The sequence below is a fragment of the Myotis daubentonii genome, chromosome 14, assembly GCF_963259705.1.
Source record: "Myotis daubentonii chromosome 14, mMyoDau2.1, whole genome shotgun sequence".
Taxonomy (NCBI): Eukaryota; Metazoa; Chordata; class Mammalia; order Chiroptera; family Vespertilionidae; genus Myotis; species Myotis daubentonii.
The window spans coordinates 49924080-49946457 of NC_081853.1; the positions used below are offsets into that span (position 1 = coordinate 49924080).

The window sequence follows — 22378 nt, forward strand, 5'->3', positions numbered from 1 at the left end:
ATCACATCTGTAGGCAGGTGATGCCCACCTGCACCCTCGTTGAGGATGTTGATTTTGATCATTTTGCCAAGATGTTGTCCAATTTCTCTGCTATATAATGACTATTGTTTAAGAAGTAGCCTGTGTGGAGACACTTTAAGATCATGAAAATATCCTGCTTGTCAGTAAAATTCCTCACCCTTAGACTGAGTGTCCATTGATGGCTCTTGCTTGAGCCAACCTTCACTACGATGGCTGCACAGTGATTTTCCAACTCCAGCTCTGCCTCCACTTCGACCTGCTGGCCTCCAGTCCTCTCCTGTATGCAGAGCCCTCCCCTCCAACCTGACTATTGTCTTGCTTGCTTTCTTACTTACTACCAATCTGGAGTTGTTTCTCAATAGGTATCTTTGATTTTGATCAATGATTCACATTGACTCCTGTGACTGTACTACTGATGCAATAAGAATAATGTGCAGGGACCTGCAGTGACCTTCATAGGGTCACAAATTTCTGTAACTCTTGAAGCTAACGCTATTTCATGTCCTCCTGTAGATCTAACTCTGCCTTAGACTCTGACATTAATAGAAGGGCCCACGCTCTCCAGCCTAACACTCAAATAGGTCACACTGACTTCAAAATCCAGATTACATTGGCCCTCGCAAATACATACCCCCCATGACAGGACCTCAGCACTAGTCTTCCTGACCCTCATCTCCCAAAGCCTATTCAGTGCCTGATGAGGTACCTGACATGGTCTCGTGTGTTGTCATCAACAAGGCTGCAGTATTCTTCCTTTCCATCCCTTCATGGTATCCTTGGCCTGCACGGCTACCCAAGGCTGCCCCTTATCACTGCCATGGTTGCATATGTTCCCTGTGAACGTACTGCTCACTGAAGCCAGGATGCTCTCCCCAAGGGCTCCCAACGCTGCAAGACCTTTGATGTGAATAGGCCTATGCCTGGTCTCATGTCCATGGGGCTGAGGCTCAAACAGAGCCATCCGTATTGCTGGGCTTGGTCCCATTAGATCATGAGACCGTGGAGACCTACAGTCAGAAGTTCATGTATTAATAGCAGTTCATTCCTGCCAAGGACTCCACTCTGATGCTGATGCCAAAGACCTCTGACGCTGTTCTCTGCCCTGGACCCTACTTTCCCACAGACAGGTCCAGACCTTAACAGTGGTAACCAGGTCGCTGTCCACACTGTGCTATACCCGGGACTGGACTTCTCCTTTTGCATGTTGAATCCACATGAGGCTGGAACTCAGCCCCACCTCTGCGCAGCCTGACCAATGTTTTAGAACTTTCTGTTTTAAAATGTTCATACTGACTCTGGAAAGGAAGAAGTAAAACCATCTCACTATGATGACGGCATGATTTTACAGGAAAGCCTAGATTTATAAAAACAAAACAAACAAACAGACTAAAAAAAACACACACTATTAAAGCTAGTAAAAGATGAAGAATATAAGATCAATATATAACAATCAGTTGTATCTTTATACTCTACTAATGAACAATCTGAAAATAAAAGTAAGGAAACAATTTCATTTACAACAGCATAGAATTAAAGACTTAGGAATAAATTTAAGCAAGAATGCATGAAATCTGTATATCAAAAACCACAAAACACCATGGGAAAAAGTTAAAGAATACCTAAGTAAATGCAGTGTTCATGGATTGAAAAACTCAATATTGCTAAGATAGCAATACTCCCCAAATTGATCTACAGGTTCAATGCAATCCCTATTAAAATTAATTTTCCATTTATTCATAGTGTCCTTTGACCCACAATAGTTTTATAGTTTTAGTGCTTAACAATTGGGCCCTTAATCCATTTTGAGTTAATTTTTGTATCTCACATGAAGTAGGAGTCCAAATTTATTCTTTTGTATCTGGTTGTCTCTGCAACATTTGCTAAAGAGGCTAATATTCTCCCACGGAGTAGTCATGGCACCCTTGTTGAAACCATTTGCAACCACACTCCATTTATCTATTTACAATCTTAAACAGAAGAATACAGTTGGAGGCCGCATACTTCCTGATTTCAAAACTTACTACAAAGTTACAGTCATCAAAACAGTGGAATGCTGGCCTAAGACAATAATGGAATATAATTAAGAGTTCAGAGCTAAAACTGAAAAACTTTGGGCAGGAAACAGGTACAAATCTTTGTGACTTTGGATTAGACAATGGTTTTTTAACTATGACACCAAAGCCACAAGAAACAAAAACAACTTATAAATGTACCTTTATCAAAGTTAAAAACTTTTGTGTGTGAAAGGACACCAGCAAATAATTAAAAAGGAAACCACAGGATGGATAAAGTTATTTGCATATCACATATCTGATAAGAGACCGGTGTCCAGAATCTATATATATATAAAAGCCTAATATACAATGTGTCCCCTTGGGAGTTTGACTACCCATGAGTTTGATCACTCACTATGACATGCACTGACCAACAGGGGGTGGCATGGAATGAAGGGAGGCCCCGGCCAGCAGCCAGCAGCTGCTAGGGACCCTACCTGTGCACGAACTTTGTGCACTGGGCTTCTAGTATATAAATAACGCTTTTAAGAATAAAAAGCCAAATAACCCAAATTTTAGAAAGGCAAATGTTCTGAATAGATACTTCCCCCAAAAAATACCCAATAAAGTAAATTTCCAAATGACGTGAAAAGATACTCAACATTGTTATTCATCAAAGAAATGTAAACATAAATCATAATGAGTCATCATTTCATACCCTATCAATTTTTTAAAGGAAGGAAACTAACAAGTGTCGGTAAAGATGTGCAGAAATTGAAACACTCATACAACATTGGTAGGAAAGTAAAATGGTGCAGCTTTGGGAAAAACAGTTTGGCAATTCCTCAAAGAGTTAAACATAAAGTTACCATACAATCCGGAAAGTTCACAACCCAAGAGAATTAAAAATATATGTCCAAATAAACTGTGTACATGAATGTTCAGAGCACCATTATTCATAATAGCCAAAAAGTCAAACAACCCAACTGTCCATCAACTGATGAATGGATAAATAAAATGTGGTTTAACCATACAATAGGATTATGCAACCATTACTTAATCAGTTATTTAACCTTAAAAAGGAAGTACTGACATGCCACAACATGGATGAATCTTCAAAATGTGCTAAGTGAAAGAAGCCAGACACAAGAGATCACATGTTGTATGATTCCATTTACATGAAATGTCCAGAATTGACAAAACCATGGAGACAGAAAGTAAATTAGTGGTTGCCAGGGGATGGAGAGAGGTGGGGAGTGGGATTGATTACTAACAAGCATGGCATTTCTTTCGTGGGGGGTGGTGATGGAGATGTTCTGAAATTGGATAGTAATGGTGATGGTACATTGTGAATATTCTAAAAACTTCTGAATTCCACAATTTAAAATCATAAATTTTTGCCTGGTCAGTGTTGCTCAGTGGTTGAGCATTAACCTATGAACCAGGAGGTCACGGTTCCATTCCCGGTCAGGGCACATGCCTGGGTTACAGGCTCGATCCCCAGTAGGGGGCCTGCAGGAGGCAGCCAAACAAGGATTCTCTCATCACTTGTTTCTATATTCCTCTCTCTCTCACTTCCTCTCTGAAATCAATAAAAATACATTTAAAATAAATAAATAAAATAGTGAATTTTACGTTACATGAATTTTACCTTAATTTCAAATAATTATAATTATGTATAACCGGTACATTAATCAAATACAATTTCTGATAAAATAAAAATACAACTTAAAAAAGACATTATCCTTTAATATCCCTCCTAACTCCAAAATTACCTGAACCTACCCTTGATAGATTCCAGGTAGGAAGCCTGGTGGTGGGAGGAGGAGGGATTAGTGAAGACTCCATCTCCCACCTTCCTCCAATCTACTTTTGGTTTCTCATGAGAAGCACCATTTCTGCCTGAGACGCATGGAAAGAGGTGTAGCTATAGGTGAGTTCCTTTTCAACTTATGTTCTCCTCTAATTTTAACAGGAATTCTTAGACTTTGGTGGCCAGCAGAGCCACCTGACGAGCTGATAAATGTGCAGATTCCTGAGCCCTCCCTCCAGAGGCTGATTCCATGGGTCAGTGCATGGTGCTTGGAGTAGAACTGTCATATATAACACTTTTCCTTTCCTTATGCTAAAGAAAGTAGAGGGGATTAATTTGTTGTAAGTGTTTATGGAAGGTGTGGCTGTTATTGGTAGTTAGATAATTTAGAACTGTGTTTCTCAATCCGAAATGCATTGCGGACCAGAGAGATAAGTTCACTAGGGCTGAGGAGGCGGAGGAGATGGGGAGGAAGAGCAATGACAGGCGGAGGGGAACCAAACTAGACTGTAACTCAGGGTGGTCTAGGGCCTGGCAACATTCTCCTCATATTCCTAAGGCCTTCCGGGCCAGACTAGGAGTACCTCTCAATTTTTGAGTAAATGAATGAATAACCAACAGAAAAGTGGAGTGGTTTTTGTAGATGCCCAATATCCCCTTTATTTTTAATTTGCTGAGAGTTTACGTCATGAATGGGTATTGAGTTGTGCCAGATGCTTTCCTGCTTTTATCAAAAAGGATCAGATAGTTTTGTCATTATTCTGGTTAATATGGTGAATTATATGGATTATTTTTTAAAAGAACAATTCTTTTTTAAATTGATCGTTACTGATTTCAGAGAGGAAGAGAGAGAGGCAGAGAGAGAGAGAGAGAAATCAATAATGAGAGAGAATCATTGACCGGCTGCCTCCTGCACGCCCCGCAGTGGGGATCGAGTCCACAACCCGGGCATGTGCCCTGACCTTCAGAATTGAACAGTGACCTCCTGGTTCATAGGTCGACACTCAACCCTGAGCCATGGCAGTCGGGCAGATTAATTTTTCAAATATTCAACCAATCTTATATTTCTTGGATAAAGACCACCTGATCATGGTATATTATCCCTTTTAAATATATTGTTGGATTTGATTTGCTAATATTAGGTCAAGGGTTTTGCTTCTATGTTCATGAGGAAGTTTGGTTTGTCATTTTGGGTGGCGGGGGTTGCAATATTTTTGTCTGGTTTTGGTATCAGGATTGTGCTGGCCTCATAAAATGGTTTGGGAAGTATTCCATCTTATATTTCAGATAGTTTTTATAAGATTCATATCATTTCTTCCATAAAGTTTCACAGAATTCACTAGAAAAGTCATCTAGAGTTTTCTTTATGGGAAAATTTTTTTATATAGTTAACTAAATTTCTATAATAAATGCAGGACATTTCAATTTGCCATATCATTTCATGTCTGTTTTAATAAGTTGAATTTTTTAAAGTTTTTTCCCCATTTCATTTAAGCTGTTGAATTTAAGATAAAATTAATATATTTCTTTGTTATTCATTTAAAGTCTGTAAGATCTGTAGCAATCACCATTCTTTCATACCTGCTGTTGACAGTTTCCGTTCTCTGTTTTCAATCAATCTAGCTAGAGTTTTATTACCTTTACAAATATTTTTCAAACAACCAGATTTTGTTTTGTACATTTTCTCTCTTTTATTTTCTATTTCTTTATATCTTTATCTTTATTATTTCCTTCCTTCTACTTACTTTGTGTTTAATTTGTTTTCTTTCCAGTTTCTGAGCCACCGATTTTAGATCATTGATTTTTAAACCTTTCTTTTTTCTAATTAAAGCATTTAAAGCTATAAAATTTTCTCTAAGCACTGCTTTAGTTACATCTCATGAATTTTGATATGTGCTATTTCCATTATTAATTATTATTCAGTTCAAAATATTTTACAATTTGCCTTGTGATTTGTTCTTTGACTCATAGAGTCTTTAGAAGTATGTTGTACTTCCAAGTTACCGAGGTTTTTCTAGGTATCTTATTGTTATTTGTTTCAGATATTCTCAGTGTCTAGATGGAGCCCTCTGGCATCCCAGAGTCCACCACCCCTTATGATTATGATTCGCAGAGCCTTTTGTGTGAGACTCAGACCTTCACCTTTGCGACCTTCAACACCACCATCCTGTACTGCCTGGTGTTCTTCCTCAGCCTGGTGGGCAACAGCCTGGTGTTGTGGGTCCTGGTGAAGTATGAGAGCCTGGAGTCCCTCACCAATGTCTTCATCCTCAACCTGTGCCTCTCAGACCTGGTGTTCTCCTTCCTGTTGCCTCTGTGGGCCTTGGTGTACCACTGGGGCTGGGTGCTGGGAGACTTCTTCTGCAAGCTCTCCAACATGATCTTCTCCATCAGCCTCTCCAGCAGCATCTTCTTCCTGACCATCATGACCATCCATCGCTACCTGTCTGTGGTGAGCCCCCTCTCGTCCCTGAGGGTCTACACCCTCCAATGCCGCGTGTTGATGACCACAGCTGTGTGGGCCGTCAGCATCCTGTCCTCCATCCCCGATGCCGTCTTCCACAAAGTGTTTGATCCTCCAGAATATTCATCAGAACCTTCGAAATGTGATTATTCAGAACTCAAGTGGTACCTGGCCTCGGTCTACCAGCACGTTGTCTTCTTCCTGCTCTCCATGACGATTATCCTGTTCTGCTACGTGGAGATTCTCAGGACCCTGTTCCGCTCGCGGTCCAAACGGCACCACCGGACAGTCAGGCTCATCCTCACCATTGTGCTGGCACACTTCATCAGCTGGGCTCCCTACAACCTGATCCTGTTCCTGCAGACACTGTTGAAACTTAAGATCATTCAGAGCTGCAAGGCCTACTGGCAGCTGGATTATGCCTTGCTCATCTGCCGTGATTTTGCCTTCTCCCACTGCTGCTTCAACCCAGTGCTCTATGTCTTTGTCGGGGTCAAGTTCCGCAGACACCTCAAAAGTCTGCTCCGGCGCTCCGGGCTCTGCCGGTCACAGGCGCCCAGCCTTTCCCCGGTACCTCACTCCCCAGGTGCTTTCCACTCTGAGGGCGCCTCCTTCTATTGAAAGGGAGTTTGGCGCTGCAGGTTGAGATGGACAGAAGAGATGGAGGGGGAGCAAAGAGAAGTGGTACAAGAAAGAGCATTGCAGAAGGCTCAACACTGGGGGTGCTACGGCTGCAGGGGTGGGAGGTGAAAGAAATACGTTATACCAGGAGGTCCTACTGCAGAAAAGGGGCTCCCTGCCTGGAAATTTTATGTTGCCATCAAGAAAAACACTTCTTGGATTCTGAGTTAGTTATTCATTCCTTCACTTATTCATTCATTTAGACATGGGTTTGTGATTATTACTTAGTTCAGAAGGTTCTAAAACATAAAAGGATTCCAAGAAAGGAGCCTCCTTCAAGACTTGAGGAGGGGCTGAACTCAGGTGTGATAATTGTGCAAATGTAGGCTGCTGGCAAGACAGTCTCTCCCATTCCTGACTGTACGGTTGTCCCAGCTAATTTTAGAGAGCATTCCTCAGGGACGACTGGATGAGGACAAAAGTACCCACATCCTCAAATAAGCATAGTCAGACGGAATCTGGATTCTAAAAACCTACAACTGGACTGGAGATGTGTTCTGCATCATAATTCCAACTTCTAGCATATGTAGTCCATAGATCTTTTATTGAAAAAAAAAAAAAAGAATGAATGCAATAAGTGCTGCCGTCTGCATGAAGCAAGTACTTGGAGGATATAGAGATGAACAAGGTACCAACGTCCAGCTCTGAAGGCCCAGGCTTGCATCCATCTTGGTGAAGGCAGCCAAGGTGAAGAGTCCTCCAATATCTCATTCTCTCCCGGTAGCTATTGATCTGACACTGCAGATTCATCATGTTCCACCTGGAATGTTCTCCTGCTTGGTTGACAGCACCAGCTTCCCCCCGGTTGCTCACCCTCCAAACCTGAGTCATTTTCAAGCCATGCCTTTCCTTTCCTTCCACTCCCACGGCCAAGTTCTATTGACTCTGCCTTCCCAGTGCCTCTCAGAGTTGTTCTCGCTATTGCATGCTCATGGATTCATCCCCAGTGGCCTCACTTCCTCAGCATCTTCCTGCTGCTCATCTCTTTCCCCACCAGCATCCTCTGCATTGAAACCAAGCTGCTCAAACCCTTAGGCAGCTCCTTATTACCTACAAATAAAGCCCACACACCTTAGCAAGTCCTTCAAGGCCCCTGAAATCCTCTGCTAGCTAACTTGTGCATTCTATTCCATCCTAAGCCCCCATGCCACCAGCGTGGCATCCAACCACAAAAGACCCAGTTCCCTCTTGGCCTCTGCCATGCTGTCCCATGCTGGGCCAGGGACACTTGTCCTTCTGCTCCCTAATCTACAAGCCCCAGCTGAAAGGCCATCTTCTTCAGGAAGCCCTCCCCCATCTTTAAATCAGGAGAGCACTCTCTGGTTGTTGTGGCACTTCGCTTGTCCCTGAAAGATATTTGTCACTTTCCACCACGTGTCATAGTTACGCACGTGCATGTCTTTTTTAAAAAAATATATTTCATTGATTTTTTTATAGAGAAGAAGGGAGAGGGATAGAGAGTTAGAAACATCGATGAGAAACACCGATCGGCTGCCTCCTTCACACTCCCTACTGGTATGTGCCTGCAACCAAGGTACATGCCCTTGACCGGAATCGAACCTGGGACCCTTGCGTCCGCAGGCTGTTGCTTTATCCACTGAGCCAAACCGGTTAGGGCCGCACATGCATGTCTTATCTCCCTGCCCCATCAGATGGCAAACTGGCTGAAGGCAGGCACCTGGTCCTGCACCCTGCCAAGCATGGACCCTGGTGCTCTGTCATTGTGTACGAAGTGGGAGCAAACAGTGACAGCTGTCATTATTCTTCTAATTGCTTTTGGGGGATGTGTGCCATGGGGCACTTTCTACCTTCCTTGCCCCAAGCTACTTCCTTATAGATATTAACCTTTCTTTCCTAGTCTACACTCAGAGTACATTGCTTAATCTTCTAGGTGGCAATGACTATATCTGACCTTGCCTTTTAGTTCATGGTACGCATGCTTGCCTCTTCCACGGTCCCGTAGCTTCACATCCAAGGAACACCCTCTAAATTTTCCCGTACCATCCAGACCTGGTCCCAGTCTGTGAACCTGATTCAGCTCTGGACTGGGGCCTTTAGAAAAGCTCCCCAGCGGATTCTGACATGTACCCTACTTAGAAACATTGGGTGCAACTCCTTGAAAATGGGAATTCCAGAATCTTCCACAGTTCATTGAGGAGGACTTTGCAGAGTCACTGTGGCACTCAATATATGTTTATTGAATAAAGTAGCTACTAATACAGCCCTCGGCTGGAGCCTGGAGAGCTTATAAAGCATTTTCCCCTTCAGTTCCAGCTATTATTTCAATACTCTAGTTGCCATTGGGTGGCCAGCCTTGGAGGACATTGACCTTGCTGGGGAAGAGTGAAGGTCTAATTTTAAGAATTGGTCAGTAACACCTGCTGGAGAAGGTTGCGTGGTGCACCAGGGAAGGGACTAGCTAACCAATAGGTGGGCCATCACCCACCATCTGTGGAAGAAATAGCCCACCACCTAAGGAAAGAGATGATGAGATGGTTTGGGGGGTCTGAGCTAAGCCTGTGGGCTTCTATCAGGACAATTTGGCACCTCTGTAAACTGGGATTACTAAACTTTTGTCCAACTTTTATTTAGATGGCAGGCTGAGGCCAGGGAGCAGAAAAACAGAGGATTCCAGATTACACACCCACTTGGCCAAACCAAAGCTCCATGGGTTTTGAGCCCACTCTTCTTAGAAAGCAGGCTTAAGGGGTCTTGTATCACCAGAGAGCATGACCTTTGAGAGGCTTGATCCACTGTCTCCTTACCCCATCCCATTCCTTCAAATTCCAAGATGCATATCTAAGTATTTCTTTCAACACATACAGCCATATCCCTAGGAGAGTTCATGAAATACAATCATGTCCATCTCTACATTTCTAGTGATGTTTTGGCACTCCCAATAGACTAGCTCTGAAAGTGATCTTTAACCAAGAGTCTTCTCCTAATCCAGTTCCTTGGGAATGCAAGGAAAGAGGCATAGAGACAGAAAGGTAAAAACTGGAAGGTAGAGGGACACCCTATCAGAAAGGGAGTGTGGGTGAGGCCAGGGACTGTACTCTACATTCTCTGACCACACCCTTCATCAGCTACAACCTCCTGCTTTCTTCTCCCTCCATCCACTAAAACTACTGTTCAACCTCAACCGGGCTCTTGTGAGCCTATCCCTCCCCTAATAGTTGAAATATGGTGCCCTGGTCACAGGGCTGCAGAACTGCCACACCAGAAACATATAAAATCCCCAGCGGTACCCAGGGAAGATTTCTTCACAGCATTTCCACCTCCACACTCCCTCAAACAAAATCAAGAGGAGAGGAGTCTTGCTGATCTCCAAATAGGAACGTACCTCCAAGCCCAGGGCAGCCCCAGACCTCAGATAACCCCAGCCAGAGTGGAACTTCCTCAACAGCACAATCTGTGTTGCATAACTAGAACCTGCCTTAGTGCCCCACAATATTTGTGGTTGGTTGACCAAGTGGATAAGGAGACTCTCTTTTTGTTGTTTTTTTTTTCTACTTCCATTTCCTCTTCTGACACTGGCTTATATTACATCCACCTTCCAGTCAACTCCAGGTACCATTCACAGGCTTCCCATGGGTTCTTCTCCAGAGCCCACCAGCCCAGGCATCACCTGGTTTGTTGAATTCCTGTGGCTTTCATTTGTGAAAGCTGCCTCTGGTGGGACAAAGAAACCCACAAGCATGGAAAGCCCAGCAGAAAAGACCCCCAAAGTAAACTGGCTGAGAAGTCTCTTGGGATTTGAGTCCTGGACTCAAACCCCAAATCCAAGCTCTTTACTCACTCACTGTGACCTTGGATCCCTCAGAGCCTCAGTGTCCTCATTTGTAAAACTGTATGTCAACAACACAAAGGCAGATTCTACGCACACAGTGGAGGTGCGCATGAGGTTATGTGTGTAAAGTACTTGCTTTGTAAATCATTCAGCCCAGACTAATATGAGTTACTATTGTAATCATCTAATAAAAACAGAATCATTGTATCATATGCACAAATAAATCTCTACCCAAGATCATTACATAAGATTCCTAAAAGTTCTCTGCTTATGGGGGGGAACTGGGTTAGGATTTGGGGTGAAGGGAGGGACACAGAAGAAGGCTTGGAGATAAAGTGTGAAACAAGTCCTGTGTGAATCAGGATGGTGGGAAATTGGCTCCATTTAGGCCTTAGGCAAAATTGTCCGAGGCCAAGTCTGTCTTGAGTGTTCCCTGGCTCAGTTTTTTGTCCCTGTCTCTCCTCTGGCCTAACACCCACGTCTCTGTCTCCAAGTCCAGGGCTTTTTCGTATCTCTTAATCCAACTGTGTCTGAACAAGGACCAGCCAGAAGGAATGATACTGCTTTCTGCTCGGAATTTCTTTTTCACACGAAGTCTTTGGAACTCACGTGTATTCTGCGCTTACAACACATGTACAATAACTCAAACTAGCCACATTTCAAACTCTCAAAAGCCACACACGGACGGGGCTGCTTTCCCCAAACCATGGTTTGCGTGTCCTCGGGGATTGAAAGGTTAACCTACAGCCAGATGCAAGGGAGAACCAGTAGGCGTTGTCAACCTCGGCTCTGCGGAGCATGCCGGGAGTTGTAGTCGGAGCCCATCTGCCGCTGGGGTCCGATGGGCGTTGTAGGACTCGGGCTTGTGGTGCATGCCGGGAGTTGTAGTCCGCACCCGCTTGTGGCGGGCTCTGCGTATCATGGCCGTCTCCGCCGCGCACCCGCAGTCTTCCGCTTGGCCCCAGAAAGTTTCAGTTCTGCCCAGCGGTGGACCCACTAGCGCGTAAGTGCCACCGGGGGGCCGGCCGGACCCTGGGGGCGCCCAGGCTGCTCTCGGCCCCGGAGCGGAAAACTTCAAGGCACCTGTTGCCCTTTCCGTTCCCACCCCTCCTGGGTGTCCCGCAGACCCCGAGCCCTTGCCCAGCGGGCCTGGGAAGTGTCCACAGCGGGTGAAACTGGCGAGGGAGCCCAGGCTACCCCTGGTGACCAGTGAGGAAGACCCCCCAACGCCAGCTCCAAGACCTCCAACGGCCGAGGGGCCGCAGAGGAACCCCCCGGTGGGGGTCTCAGAACAAGCCTGGGGTGTTTTAGGCGCAGCGGGGAGAGGTCCCCAGCTTTCTGCTCACATGGTCCAAGGCACTGACCTGAAGAAGCCAGTTCCTGGCTCAGCTGGGCCAGGACTGCCCAGACCCTTCACTTTCCGCTGCTCCACGGATGCTCTGGTCTCTCCCCTCCTCCCGTAAGAGGTTGGTTCGTTCATCCCGAGACATCCATCCTCAGATCACGGCCCTTGGCCCTCCACCCACTGCCCCTTGTGCCCAGACACAGGCTCTCAGGTTGGCCCCCGGCCCTCCTTGCTGAAACACCTGTGGGTTTGTGCATTGGCTCCGGTGTGGCTGCTCCGCACTTGAGCAGAACCTCGGCTGGGGGACGTAGAGGGAGGGGGTGCTGAACGTTGTTGTTATAAGAAATCATGTGTGGTTGACACATTCACCACGTGGCTCCCTGTTCGTGCCTCTTCTGATGCCTTTTGTCACTCTTCACAGTTGCCATTGGCTGCCCTCCCCAGGGGAAAAATAAAAAAATTAAGAGCACGTAGTGAAACCGCCGGCGTTGGCCACAGCCTCTCTGCCCCTCTGCGCCCGCGTCTGACCGCAGCCGCTTCCTTTTCCGACAGCGAAATGGGTCAGGGGCTCCCAGGGCAGAGGATCAGGCCTTACTCTGCTCACTGCCCTCCTGCCGCCGCCGCGATCCTTTCCGTCCCGGTCGCAAGCTTAACTTCCCTCCCTGCCATCTGCCTCGTGGGGATGCTGGGGGCGCAGGCGGGGGAGCGCTGCCCGCTGAGGTTTCCTGCTTTCGGGGCCCCCACCTGAAGTGGGCCCAGGTGGAGTGGGCCGCCTTCTCCCGCTTCGGTGACAAGAACTGCTTAGAAAGGATTGAATGCCCTGTACCGGTTGGGGGCCGTTACTATCTTCACCCCGGAAAGCAGAGTTCATTGTCTCGGGGCTGGGCTGTGTGGCCTTCTTTGATTAAATGATTCCTGTTTTAGGAACCCGGTTTTCTGCCTCGGTTCGTTTTTTTAATTGTTTCCAGGATTTGGTTAGGAAAATAGTTCAACGCACAGACTCTTGAAAAGACTTGTCTGGTGAACGCAGGCCCACCTGTTCGATTCTAGGACCAATATTTGACGTCGGTGATTTTTGTGCGTTGGAGTCAGTCCTCCAGCGGCTCCTTGGATGGTCTTTGCTCCTTGTGGCTGGTTTCAGGGCACCAGTGTGGGCACCGGAGCCACGCTGTTGGCCTGGTCCTTTGGGGGCAGGGTTGGCACCCACAGATGTTTGTGATGAGAGGAACCACTTACGAGCAGATATCGGGGAGGAAAAATTATCCTCTGCCCTTCAGGGCTCTTCTGATGGGACTAATAGTCAAATCGACACGAGGCAAATTAGCAGGAGAAAAACAAATTAAGGGTTAATCACACGTATCCCAGGGAGAGACCCAGGGAGAACTGTGTAACGCACCAAAATGGTGGAAGCCAACACCTTCAGTACCACCTGCAGCTAAAGACAAAAGCAGATGTTGGGGGTGGAGGGTCCTTTCTGGGAGGGTCCAGGGTGAGGCTGTTATGCAGATTTAAGCTCCTGCCATCTCCAGTGCAGGCAAAAGCAGGCCTGGTCCCCTGAGGGGGAAACACCCTTACAAATGGAGATTGCCCTTACAAATGTAAATGGCCTTTTACAAAGGGTAGCTTCTAGGTATTTTGGGCTTCTGGCACCTCTGCTGTTTCTTAAAATTAACTGGCCTGACGTGATCTGTATCCCAAAGAGGCCCACGTGGAGCGGTTAACTGCTTAACCTTCAACCGCCAGGCCGGGGCAGCTGGTGACGTTGACCCGTGTTGGTCACCGAGGCCGTGGGCTGCTGCCACGAGAACGCACAGCTGCCCTCCACTCCTGGCGGTCCTCCTCTTCCCTCTCGGCTGATGGGTTTTCTGGTGAATCCAAGGACAACTTGGGTGAGTCAAGACCAGAATGCCTTTAAACTGGAGGCAGAGGAAGGGTGTTGTCTAGCTGTGGTCTCCTGGTGAAAATCACTGCTAGGAACTCAGAGTTTGGTGCCTCATTCACCGGAGCAGCCCCAGTCGGCAGAGCAGGTAAGGCTCATGAACTGGTATCATAACTAGGCAGACGCTGCCTGTGAGCAGAGATGAGTGGAGACTAACTAGGCAGAAGCCGCCTGTGAGCAGAGATGAGTGGAGACTAACTAGGCAGAAGCCGCCTGTGAGCAGATAAGTGGAGACTAACTAGGCAGAAGCCGCCTGTGAGCAGAGATGAGTGGAGACTAACTAGGCAGAAGCCGCCTGTGAGCAGAGATGAGTGGAGACTAACTAGGCAGAAGCCCCCTGTGAGCAGAGATGAGTGGAGACTAACTAGGCAGAAGCCGCCTGTGAGCAGAGATGAGTGGAGACTAACTAGGCAGAAGCCGCCTGTGAGCAGAGATGAGTGGAGTTTGGCCTTGTCAACATCTGCTCACCTAGTGGCTGAATGTCATTGTCTTGCTCAAAAGATAAACAGTGTTCTCTATTTGTAATCTCAGTGCCAGGTTTGTTTTGTTTTGTTTTTAAGCTCTTGATTGGCATAAGAGCCTCTGTTTGAGGAACTAAATACACGAGTAGAGTGGCTGTTGAAATGTTTCCACGGCTCTCTGTTTATCTCCTTGCTGTTTTTAGATGTGTCACTGTGCTGTCCCCATAGTAAGAGGTTCACCCTCAGAGCACGTGGGCTCCGTGGCTTTTAGAAGATGAAGATGGCAGAGATGTGCCGAGTTGTGCAGGAGGCATGCTCCCCTCTTCCTCACATTGAAGCCACTCAGCCTGGTGGTTGTAGTGACCACCAGTGGTCCTTCCTGTTCATGCAGTTCTGGGTGGCATTAGGAAGACACCAAGCGGCTGTTTATAGCTGTGCCAGGTCCTGTTTTCAGGGACCAGGTGTGTACGTCAGTGTAGTTCTGAGGACTGACTTAAGGAGAACCTGAGGTCTGGTTGCAGCACTGTGGCCCTGCGGCTGGTTCAGGGACCCAGGGGCAGGTTTGATCAAACCATGGGAAGATGTAGGTAGTGCACCTTCAGCCTGAGGCAGAAAACTCTTAGGGACAAACTTGCAATTTAAAAAAAAAAACCACAACGGAAGCAGAAAAAGCATTCTAAGCAAGTCACTAGTATGCAGAAGGGTAGGGCAAGAGAGCCCCAGTAAGAGGTCCAGGATGGATGGACAACTGAACCAGAGGTGGTGTCCATTTAACATAGAGCTGGAAGGAATTTCCCCAAGCTGAACCTGCAGCCTTGGTCAGGGAGGTGCAGCTCTTAGTAGGAGCCTCAGCCAAAGTTAGCCACTGAGAGTATCTGTTCTTCTCTTTCCCCAACTCATGAAGGAAGGTAAAGGATCGCCTCCCCACATTGTACCAAGAAAACAAATTTAAAAAGCACCACACACAAGGTCGGAGGAGGTCAAATAATGTCCCTAGGACAAACAGATTTGCTAAAATTGCCTGAAAATAGTCTGGTGAGCGAAACATGCCATGGTTCTCACCCAGTCGTGGTATGATCCTGATTGCATTATTCATTGCATGATAGGTAACGGAAATTTCACATGACCAGTCCGATTCCAAATTCAAAGAGCATCCAGATTGGCAATACTCGGCTACAACTGATAAAAGAGAAGACCGTTTCCTTGTCCATTGCCACAACTCCCACAATCCTAGTTCTTGCTTGCCCCTCTTATGTGCCAGCAGAGCCCCATCCCATATCCCACCTCCGTGACCACATTGCTGCTCTTGTCACCCAAGGAGCACAACCTAACTCAGATCCATCGATACTTCCCACACCCACCCCTGTAGTGTTCCTGTTGATGGTTCCAGATCTAAACTTCCAGGAGTGGAGGAAGCAGAGGGCCTTGGGGAAGGCTGGGTGAATGGGGAGGTGGTGGTAGTGGCCGTGGCTATTATTGTCCTGGGTGAGGGAAAGGAGGCTTCTGGGTAAGGCTGCCTCCGGGTCAGAGCTGTGGTACACACTCTCCTGTAGACACACTTAATCCATCCAATCCCTAAATTACATAATTCCATTCATTCTCAGAGTAATAACTATAGTATTGCCACAATAATGATGATATAATGTCTGCATTTACAACTTGACTTTTGAAATGCATTATTTTAGTCAACATAAAAGTATTTTTATACTCAATAAAGGCAAATTGAAAAATCAGAGAAATAGTTTTTTGGGGGCAGATTTACCTATGTTACTCACCATTGCAGGATAATTATCATTATTTACATGTTGCTGCATTTCTAGTACATTTCTATGCCTAAAGTTTAATTTGGTTTGTGGAGCAAGAGTCAGTGGTTTGTTTTGTTTTCATTCATTCATTCAACAAGTAATTTATTGAGGGCCGACCAGCATAGTCAGAACTGTGCTATGTGCCTGGGAAATGATGAATAAATAATGAATAGCAATGAAGCTTACAGGCAAGGGGGAAAGACCGATTAAACAAGAAGGTACTGGACGGGTACTGCAGGCGAGTTCCCATGCAGTGGGGGCTTAGAATCGTGAGCAAAGTAGAGTTTGCCAGTGGGTTCAGCTGTTTTCATCACAGTGCTTCTCAGGCCTCAAGTGATCTCTTATTCTATAAGCTTGTGCAGGAGGCGTGGTCATGCTATCTGCTTCTCCCCCCTGGAGCATGAGTTCCTTGAAGGTCTGGGACTCCACCAGCCTGTTCACAGCTGTAGCTCCATCTCCTGGACCAGGCCTGCCTCTTAGAAGTGGTGCCCAGCAAACCCCGTTGGCTGGCAGGAGGTTTGTTAGCACATATGGGTCACCTGCTGTCTTCCTCAAGGCCATGTTTAGTGGCACAGCACATCCTGCCAGAGATTCGGTCCGCAATTCAACATTGGCCGGCCTGGCTCCCAGGGGACAATTTGGGGGCACTGCTGTGTTCCCACCTGCTTGGGGTTTGTGCTGTCAGGGGTAGGTGTGCCCGCTTGTTCTCGCTTGTTTGTGCAGCTGTCCCAGGAACTGCCCACATTTTCACACACACATGCCATTGTGGCCTCCCGGTTGCTTTCTCTGGCTTTTGATGGCACTGCAGCCCCAAATACCAGTACTGATGGGTGGTACTGATGGGTAGCCCTTCCTGGGAGCAGCTGCCCACCTTCCTGGAAAAAAAAAAAAAGACAGCTTCCCCCAGGCCCAGAAGCACACCCCCCACCCACAGGTTCCTCTTCACCCTGCTCTCCTGGGTCAGTGGGCAGGAATTGCGGCCAGATTTGTGTGTCTTCCAGGACAAGTGACCAAGAAACCTGAAATTGTTGGTGGGGGGTGGGCAAGAGAAGGTTCAAGAAGGGATGACAAAGTCTGAAGTCTTCATTCCCTTTAAGAAAAGAAGATTGCAAGCCAGAAGGTGTGCTTGGGAAAGATGACCCAGGCATACAGTGGCTCAACATTTTAATTATAGTCGAAGGGGTGGGGTTGCCTCAGGAGCCTTTGCTCACGTGAGCTGAAATGTCTGCTCTGAGCTGGCCTCTGACAAACTGCTGAGCACTCGCCCAGGCACCTTGAAGCTGGTGAGGGCAGCCTGACTGCCGACAGCCGATTCAGCGCCGAGCCAGCAGCGCCGTGGGCCTTCCCAGCCGCAGGTACCTGCCTAGTGCCCCCCTTTCCGTAGGCGGCTGAGCCAGGCCAAGGCAGTGGGCTCTTCCAGAAAGGCTTGCTGCTTTGGCTGATCTGAACAGGTTAACATCCTTTCTTGGTCTGGGTGGAATTTACAACTGATGTGTTCCACCGTGTTTGAGAGTGGGAGGAGCCCCACCGGACGGTGTCCTCTCAGGGTCAGTTCTTAGTTACTGTGTTGTTGTTATCAGTACTGGTTATTGAACAAGTAGGACAGATTTTGAGAGCAAGGCATGGTTGCCTTTCATGCCCCAAACCTCCTCCTCCCCTCCTTTTTTTTTTTTTTTGTCCTCCTCGGACCCTTCCGATCCTTCTTTCCTGATGTAGCTACTCAAACACTGTATTGCCCCTGCCAGAACCCATTTCTGGGCAACGTGAATATTAGTCATTTGCACCATAGAATAAATAAGTTTATGTGAGTCAGTCTTTGTATCTTGATTTGGGACTAAAGGGCTGTGTCTGTTCTTTAAGCATTTAGGGCTTCTGGGCAGGAATAGGAGGAATTTTCAAGGTGGGGGAAGGTCATTTACCTCTAAAATAATTTTTTAAAGTGCATATAGTCCCCTTTCCTCTTTCAGAAGATTGGATGTTTTCAGGCATTCTGGCTAAGCTTAAACATAATTTTCAGTTGTTGGCAAGAGAATCCAATGTCTTCCTAAGTAGTTAGTGTCAGAAGTGAATTGAATTGTGGGACACGCAGTTGTTGTCGGAACTGGTTCCTGCTGCGGGAAAAAGCCACACATTTGGTGTCAGAAGTGGTGTGAGTTAAAAAAAAAAAAAAAAAGATAAAAAGCTTCATCCCTCAACCAAAGGCCGAAGTTATCTAGAGACACAGGAAGTTGACCGTGGTTTGGAGAGAGGCAGTGCCCTTGCCCCTTTCTGTGTCTTTCATTGGTTAATGACCTCAGACTAAGGAAGAGGGAGGGCAAAATGCTAAGTCCATGGAGCCAGCATCCCCTATGGTGACCATGTCATGTCTTCCAAGGAAGCTCTAACTTCCCGAAACCGTGTGAGGTGGTGACCCGCAGCCTTGGTGGGAAGCCCGCCGCGACCTACAGGCCCAGCAGCCGGTTCTTAGGGCTCACCAGCTTGGTGGTGACACAGGCTATTTGGAAAAGCAGCTCAGGTTGTTGGCAGCTGGCACAGCTCACCCCGTGACCCGGGAACTTGGCTTCCGCTGAGCACACGGCTGGGTCGGGCAGGGAAGGCCTCCTGGGCTCGGGCCCACACAAGGGCAGCTTCCCCAAAGCGCCAAGAGGTCTTGAAGGAGCAAGTCTCTCCCTCTCTCTGTGTTCAGGCTCGTCATGCCAAGGTGCCAGTTTGGTCTGCAGACGTTGTTTCCCTCATGCCAGACTCCAGAGAGGGCTGGTTTCTAGGATATGCAGCTGGTTGTATGGTTCCTGCATTGTCCTGGCCTGAGCCTGCCAGCTTTACTCCACCTGCTGTTTTCATGCCCTTCCAAGCTCCGCCCTCTCCCAGGTGTGCCAGTCTTGCCTCTACTTTGTATAAACACACAGGCCCAGGAGGCTTCCTTTGAGGACTCTTGGGGTATTAGTCATCTTCCTCCGAGATTAGTCCTTCCAGAAGCTGCAAGGCTCTCTGTGTTGACAGCATTCACAAAAGAGGGACGTCGGTAGAGAAACAAGCTTCCCGGACCCTCCTCCCTGGCGCCCTTTCCACCTGTGTCTCTCTGGAGACCTGTTCATTTTCAGGCCTGGCCCGACGCGGGTGCCATCACAGTGTCCACCCCCCCCTCCCCCAAGCAGAAGGAACCTTCCCTTCCCCGGGTCCCACCGCAGCTCGTGCTTGTCGGGTATTTACAGTCAGGTGACCACCGCCACAGTCGAGATAGAACAGAATTGCCCCCCAAATTTCTGCATGCTCTCATAGTCAAAAGCCTCCCTTCACCCCAGCCCCTGGCAACCACTGATCTGGTGTCTCCCCAGTGTTTTGCCTTTGCGAGAGCATGCACGTGGATCGGAAAGCATATATCCTTTTCAGTCTGGCTTCGTTCACTCAGCATAAAGCACTTGTTATGTGTATCTGTGGTTCATGCCTTTTCACTGCCGAGCACGCATAACATTTTACCCAGATGTCTGCACGGACCTCTTCTGTCCTCTCCTAATATCTGGATGTTTTTCTGTCTGTCTCCTCGGTGCCCAGCCAAGCCCGTCTAGGGCTGGCCTGTGCCTTGCCTGCCTCTGTGTCCCCAGCCCACACATAGTAGGCCCGTGACAGAGCGTGGGGCCAGGGCAGCTGGGCACTGCCTCGCCAGGGGGTCCGAAGTGCCTGCCTGGGCAGCAGGGCCCCTGCAGAGGTGTGGCCCAGCCTGGGCGCCGGCTCTCTCCAGGCCCTGGCTGCTCCCTGCTCAGGCTCTGTTCAGCAGGCGACCTGGACAGATGGGGCAGGGTGGTCTGGCCTTTTGTAACCGCTCCCACCCTCAGTTTGGTGTCTGCGATGGGCAGGGTGCCAGCACTTGCTGGGGGGCTTTGGCAGGTTCTCTCTGTTTCCCCCGACTCTCTGGGGCTCCGTGTCATGAGTTACTGGGAGTGTGTAAGTATGCGCCTGTCTCGTTCCTCCCAGGCCAGAGAAGCCCTCTCTGGGCCTTGTTTTCCCTGAGTCACAGCTGCCCTAGCTTGTTAGTTAAAAATAGGCCTGGCATACCCGCCCTGTGACAGGCCCTCCCCACTCAGGCTGACACTGAAATGCTTACGTAAATATTTGTAGGAGCGCAGGTTGGGATCATTTCTATTCCAGGATCTTCTTGCCTTGACTCCTGGAGCAATGAGGGGACGGTGACGGCGGGAGAGTGAGGGCCAGCACGCGTTAGAAACACTCGGGGTAGCGGCACATTATTTGGGAAGTGGCTGGAGTTCAGGGTGGTTCCTAGAAGCCAGTGCGACTGGTTGGTCATTCGCTGTAGTGACAGTGGCTCAGCTGAAAGTCCAGTTTGCAATCACACTGACCAGGGTTGTTCAAACCCCATTTCCACTCCTTGCTGGCCCGTGGTCTTAGACAAGTTCCATGACTTCCCTGAATGCCAGTTTCTCCGTTGTGCATTATCTACCCTGCTCGGGTGCTTGTGGGAATTAAAATGATCACGTGTGTAAAGCGCCTGACAGGGCCCTGCATCGTTTAGCATGGCTGCTACTACGGGCACCTCTAGTCTTGCCAACTGCTGTGCCAGCGAACACTCCACCTTTGCATGGGACATTAAGGAAAGAGCTAGAGGTTCTGAAGTAAGGACACAGGAGTGTCCAAATGCATGCCCAGGCCTCTTTCCAGTGCTGCTCAGATCTCATCATTGTTGGGTTCAGCCACTACAGTGTCCTTAAATCACTTCAGCAGCTGCCCAGTAGGGCTGGTAACTCAGGACTCACCAGCCGCAAGAGGACAGTAACTGAGCTTAAAATAGAAGTGTCCCTGGAGGGCTGCGCAGGCCCCTGGGGAAAGGCCCGGCAGTGTCTGCCCATCCAGGCAGAGCCGGACTCTGGGCACTGGGGCTGCAGACCTCTCCCTGTGAGGCAAGCCAGGCTTCCTTGGTTCAGAAGCCCTGAGGGTAGGTGTCCTGTCGCCCACTGGTTGCAGAGCCGCCCTCCGAGAAAGCAGGCGGGGAGGATGTTGGGAGCTAGGGGTCTGGGGGTAGCTGACACCAGAGGCCTGGCAGGCCAGTGAGCTGGGTGGGTTGGACTAGTTCTGGCCTTGGTTTCGGGGTGTGAGGGAGCCACTGGGAGGCATTTTTAAAGGTGGAAAGTGAAGCCGTGCTGTCTAAGAGGGCAGATTAGGAGAGGCTAGGCCAGGCTATTTGGCTGATGTTTTTTGTTTTGTTTGTTATTTTGTTTTTTTCCCACTGATTTTTTTTTTTTTTATGGGAGAGTGGCAGATAGAGAGAAAGACAGAGAGAAACATCGCTGTGAGAGAAATACATCGATGGTTGACTCCCACAGGAGCACTGACTAGGGCAGGCCAGGGAGGAGCCTGCAACCAAGGCACGTGCCCTTGACCGGAATTGAACTCGGGACCCTTTGGTCTGCAGGCCGACGCTCTATCCACTGAGCCAAACCGGCTACGTCTTGTATTTTGTGTGTGTGTGTTTTTTAAGGCCCCAAACAGGTCATTGTGTCTGAATATAAGTGTGTCAGAAGCCAACTAGGGGATGCCCACAGAGCAAGGCCCACACAGAAAGGTCAAGCCCTCCCCATTGCAGGAAGATGCCCAGAAGGGGCAACTTTGTGCTCAGAGCAGCATCCCTCTGCTGTTTGTACATTTTGTCTGACTGGTGCTTCCTCCCCCTGCAGGGGCCACCATGGAGTCTGACTTCTGCTGACCGGACCCAGGCAGGAGGGCACAGCCGAGACCGCAGCCTGTAGCCAGTCGCCATGGCTGCCCCCAGCACGGATGGCCAGCTCCAGAGGATCATCCGTGATTTGCAAGGTACGGTCAGGCCGCCAGGCATGCGGGTTTGGTGTGGAGGGACCTGTGACTGCTTTTGCTTTTGCGGTTGAAGTTCAGCCCTTTCATCTGTGTTCACACGGGGAGGGGTGGGGGACGTTGATTGGAGCCCTCAGGACACATTATATTGAAATATTCGGGGCTCAGCTGTCCATCCTGTATGGCTGGGAGACCCCAAGGGCCCTCCTCTCTGGGCACTGTCAGGGCACTTTGTAAACAAAATC

General features: G+C 48.2%; 2 protein-coding genes and 1 long non-coding RNA gene across 6 annotated transcripts in view; 2 read left to right on the forward strand and 1 right to left on the reverse strand.

Annotated features, from left to right (window-relative positions):
- The window catches only part of XCR1 (X-C motif chemokine receptor 1), a 54569-nt gene extending 45457 nt beyond the window's left edge, over positions 1-9112 (forward strand). For 2 of the 4 annotated variants that reach the window (XM_059664306.1, XM_059664308.1), the window contains one exon: positions 5871-9112. In XM_059664306.1, the coding sequence (XP_059520289.1) occupies positions 5888-6913 (1026 nt within the window). In that variant the 5' untranslated portion in view covers positions 5871-5887 and the 3' untranslated portion in view covers positions 6914-9112. Of the gene's footprint in view, positions 1-2295; positions 3949-3995; positions 4083-5870 lie in introns of those variants that run through there. The other 2 variants (XM_059664307.1, XM_059664309.1) reach the window with 2 other exon arrangements.
- Positions 9113-9236: 124 nt separating this feature from the next.
- LOC132215676 (uncharacterized) lies at positions 9237-22113 on the reverse strand. The gene is made up of 2 exons (XR_009448591.1): positions 21980-22113; positions 9237-12200 (listed from the first exon to the last, which is right to left on the reverse strand). It is a non-coding gene; the product is annotated as an uncharacterized LOC132215676 (long non-coding RNA).
- Positions 11638-22378, forward strand: part of FYCO1 (FYVE and coiled-coil domain autophagy adaptor 1) — a 65893-nt gene continuing 55152 nt past the window's right edge. Inside the window, exons 1-2 of the mRNA XM_059664305.1 lie at positions 11638-11766; positions 22001-22136. Of these exons, the coding sequence (XP_059520288.1) occupies positions 22082-22136 (55 nt within the window). The 5' untranslated portion in view covers positions 11638-11766; positions 22001-22081. The remainder of the gene's footprint in view (positions 11767-22000; positions 22137-22378) is intronic.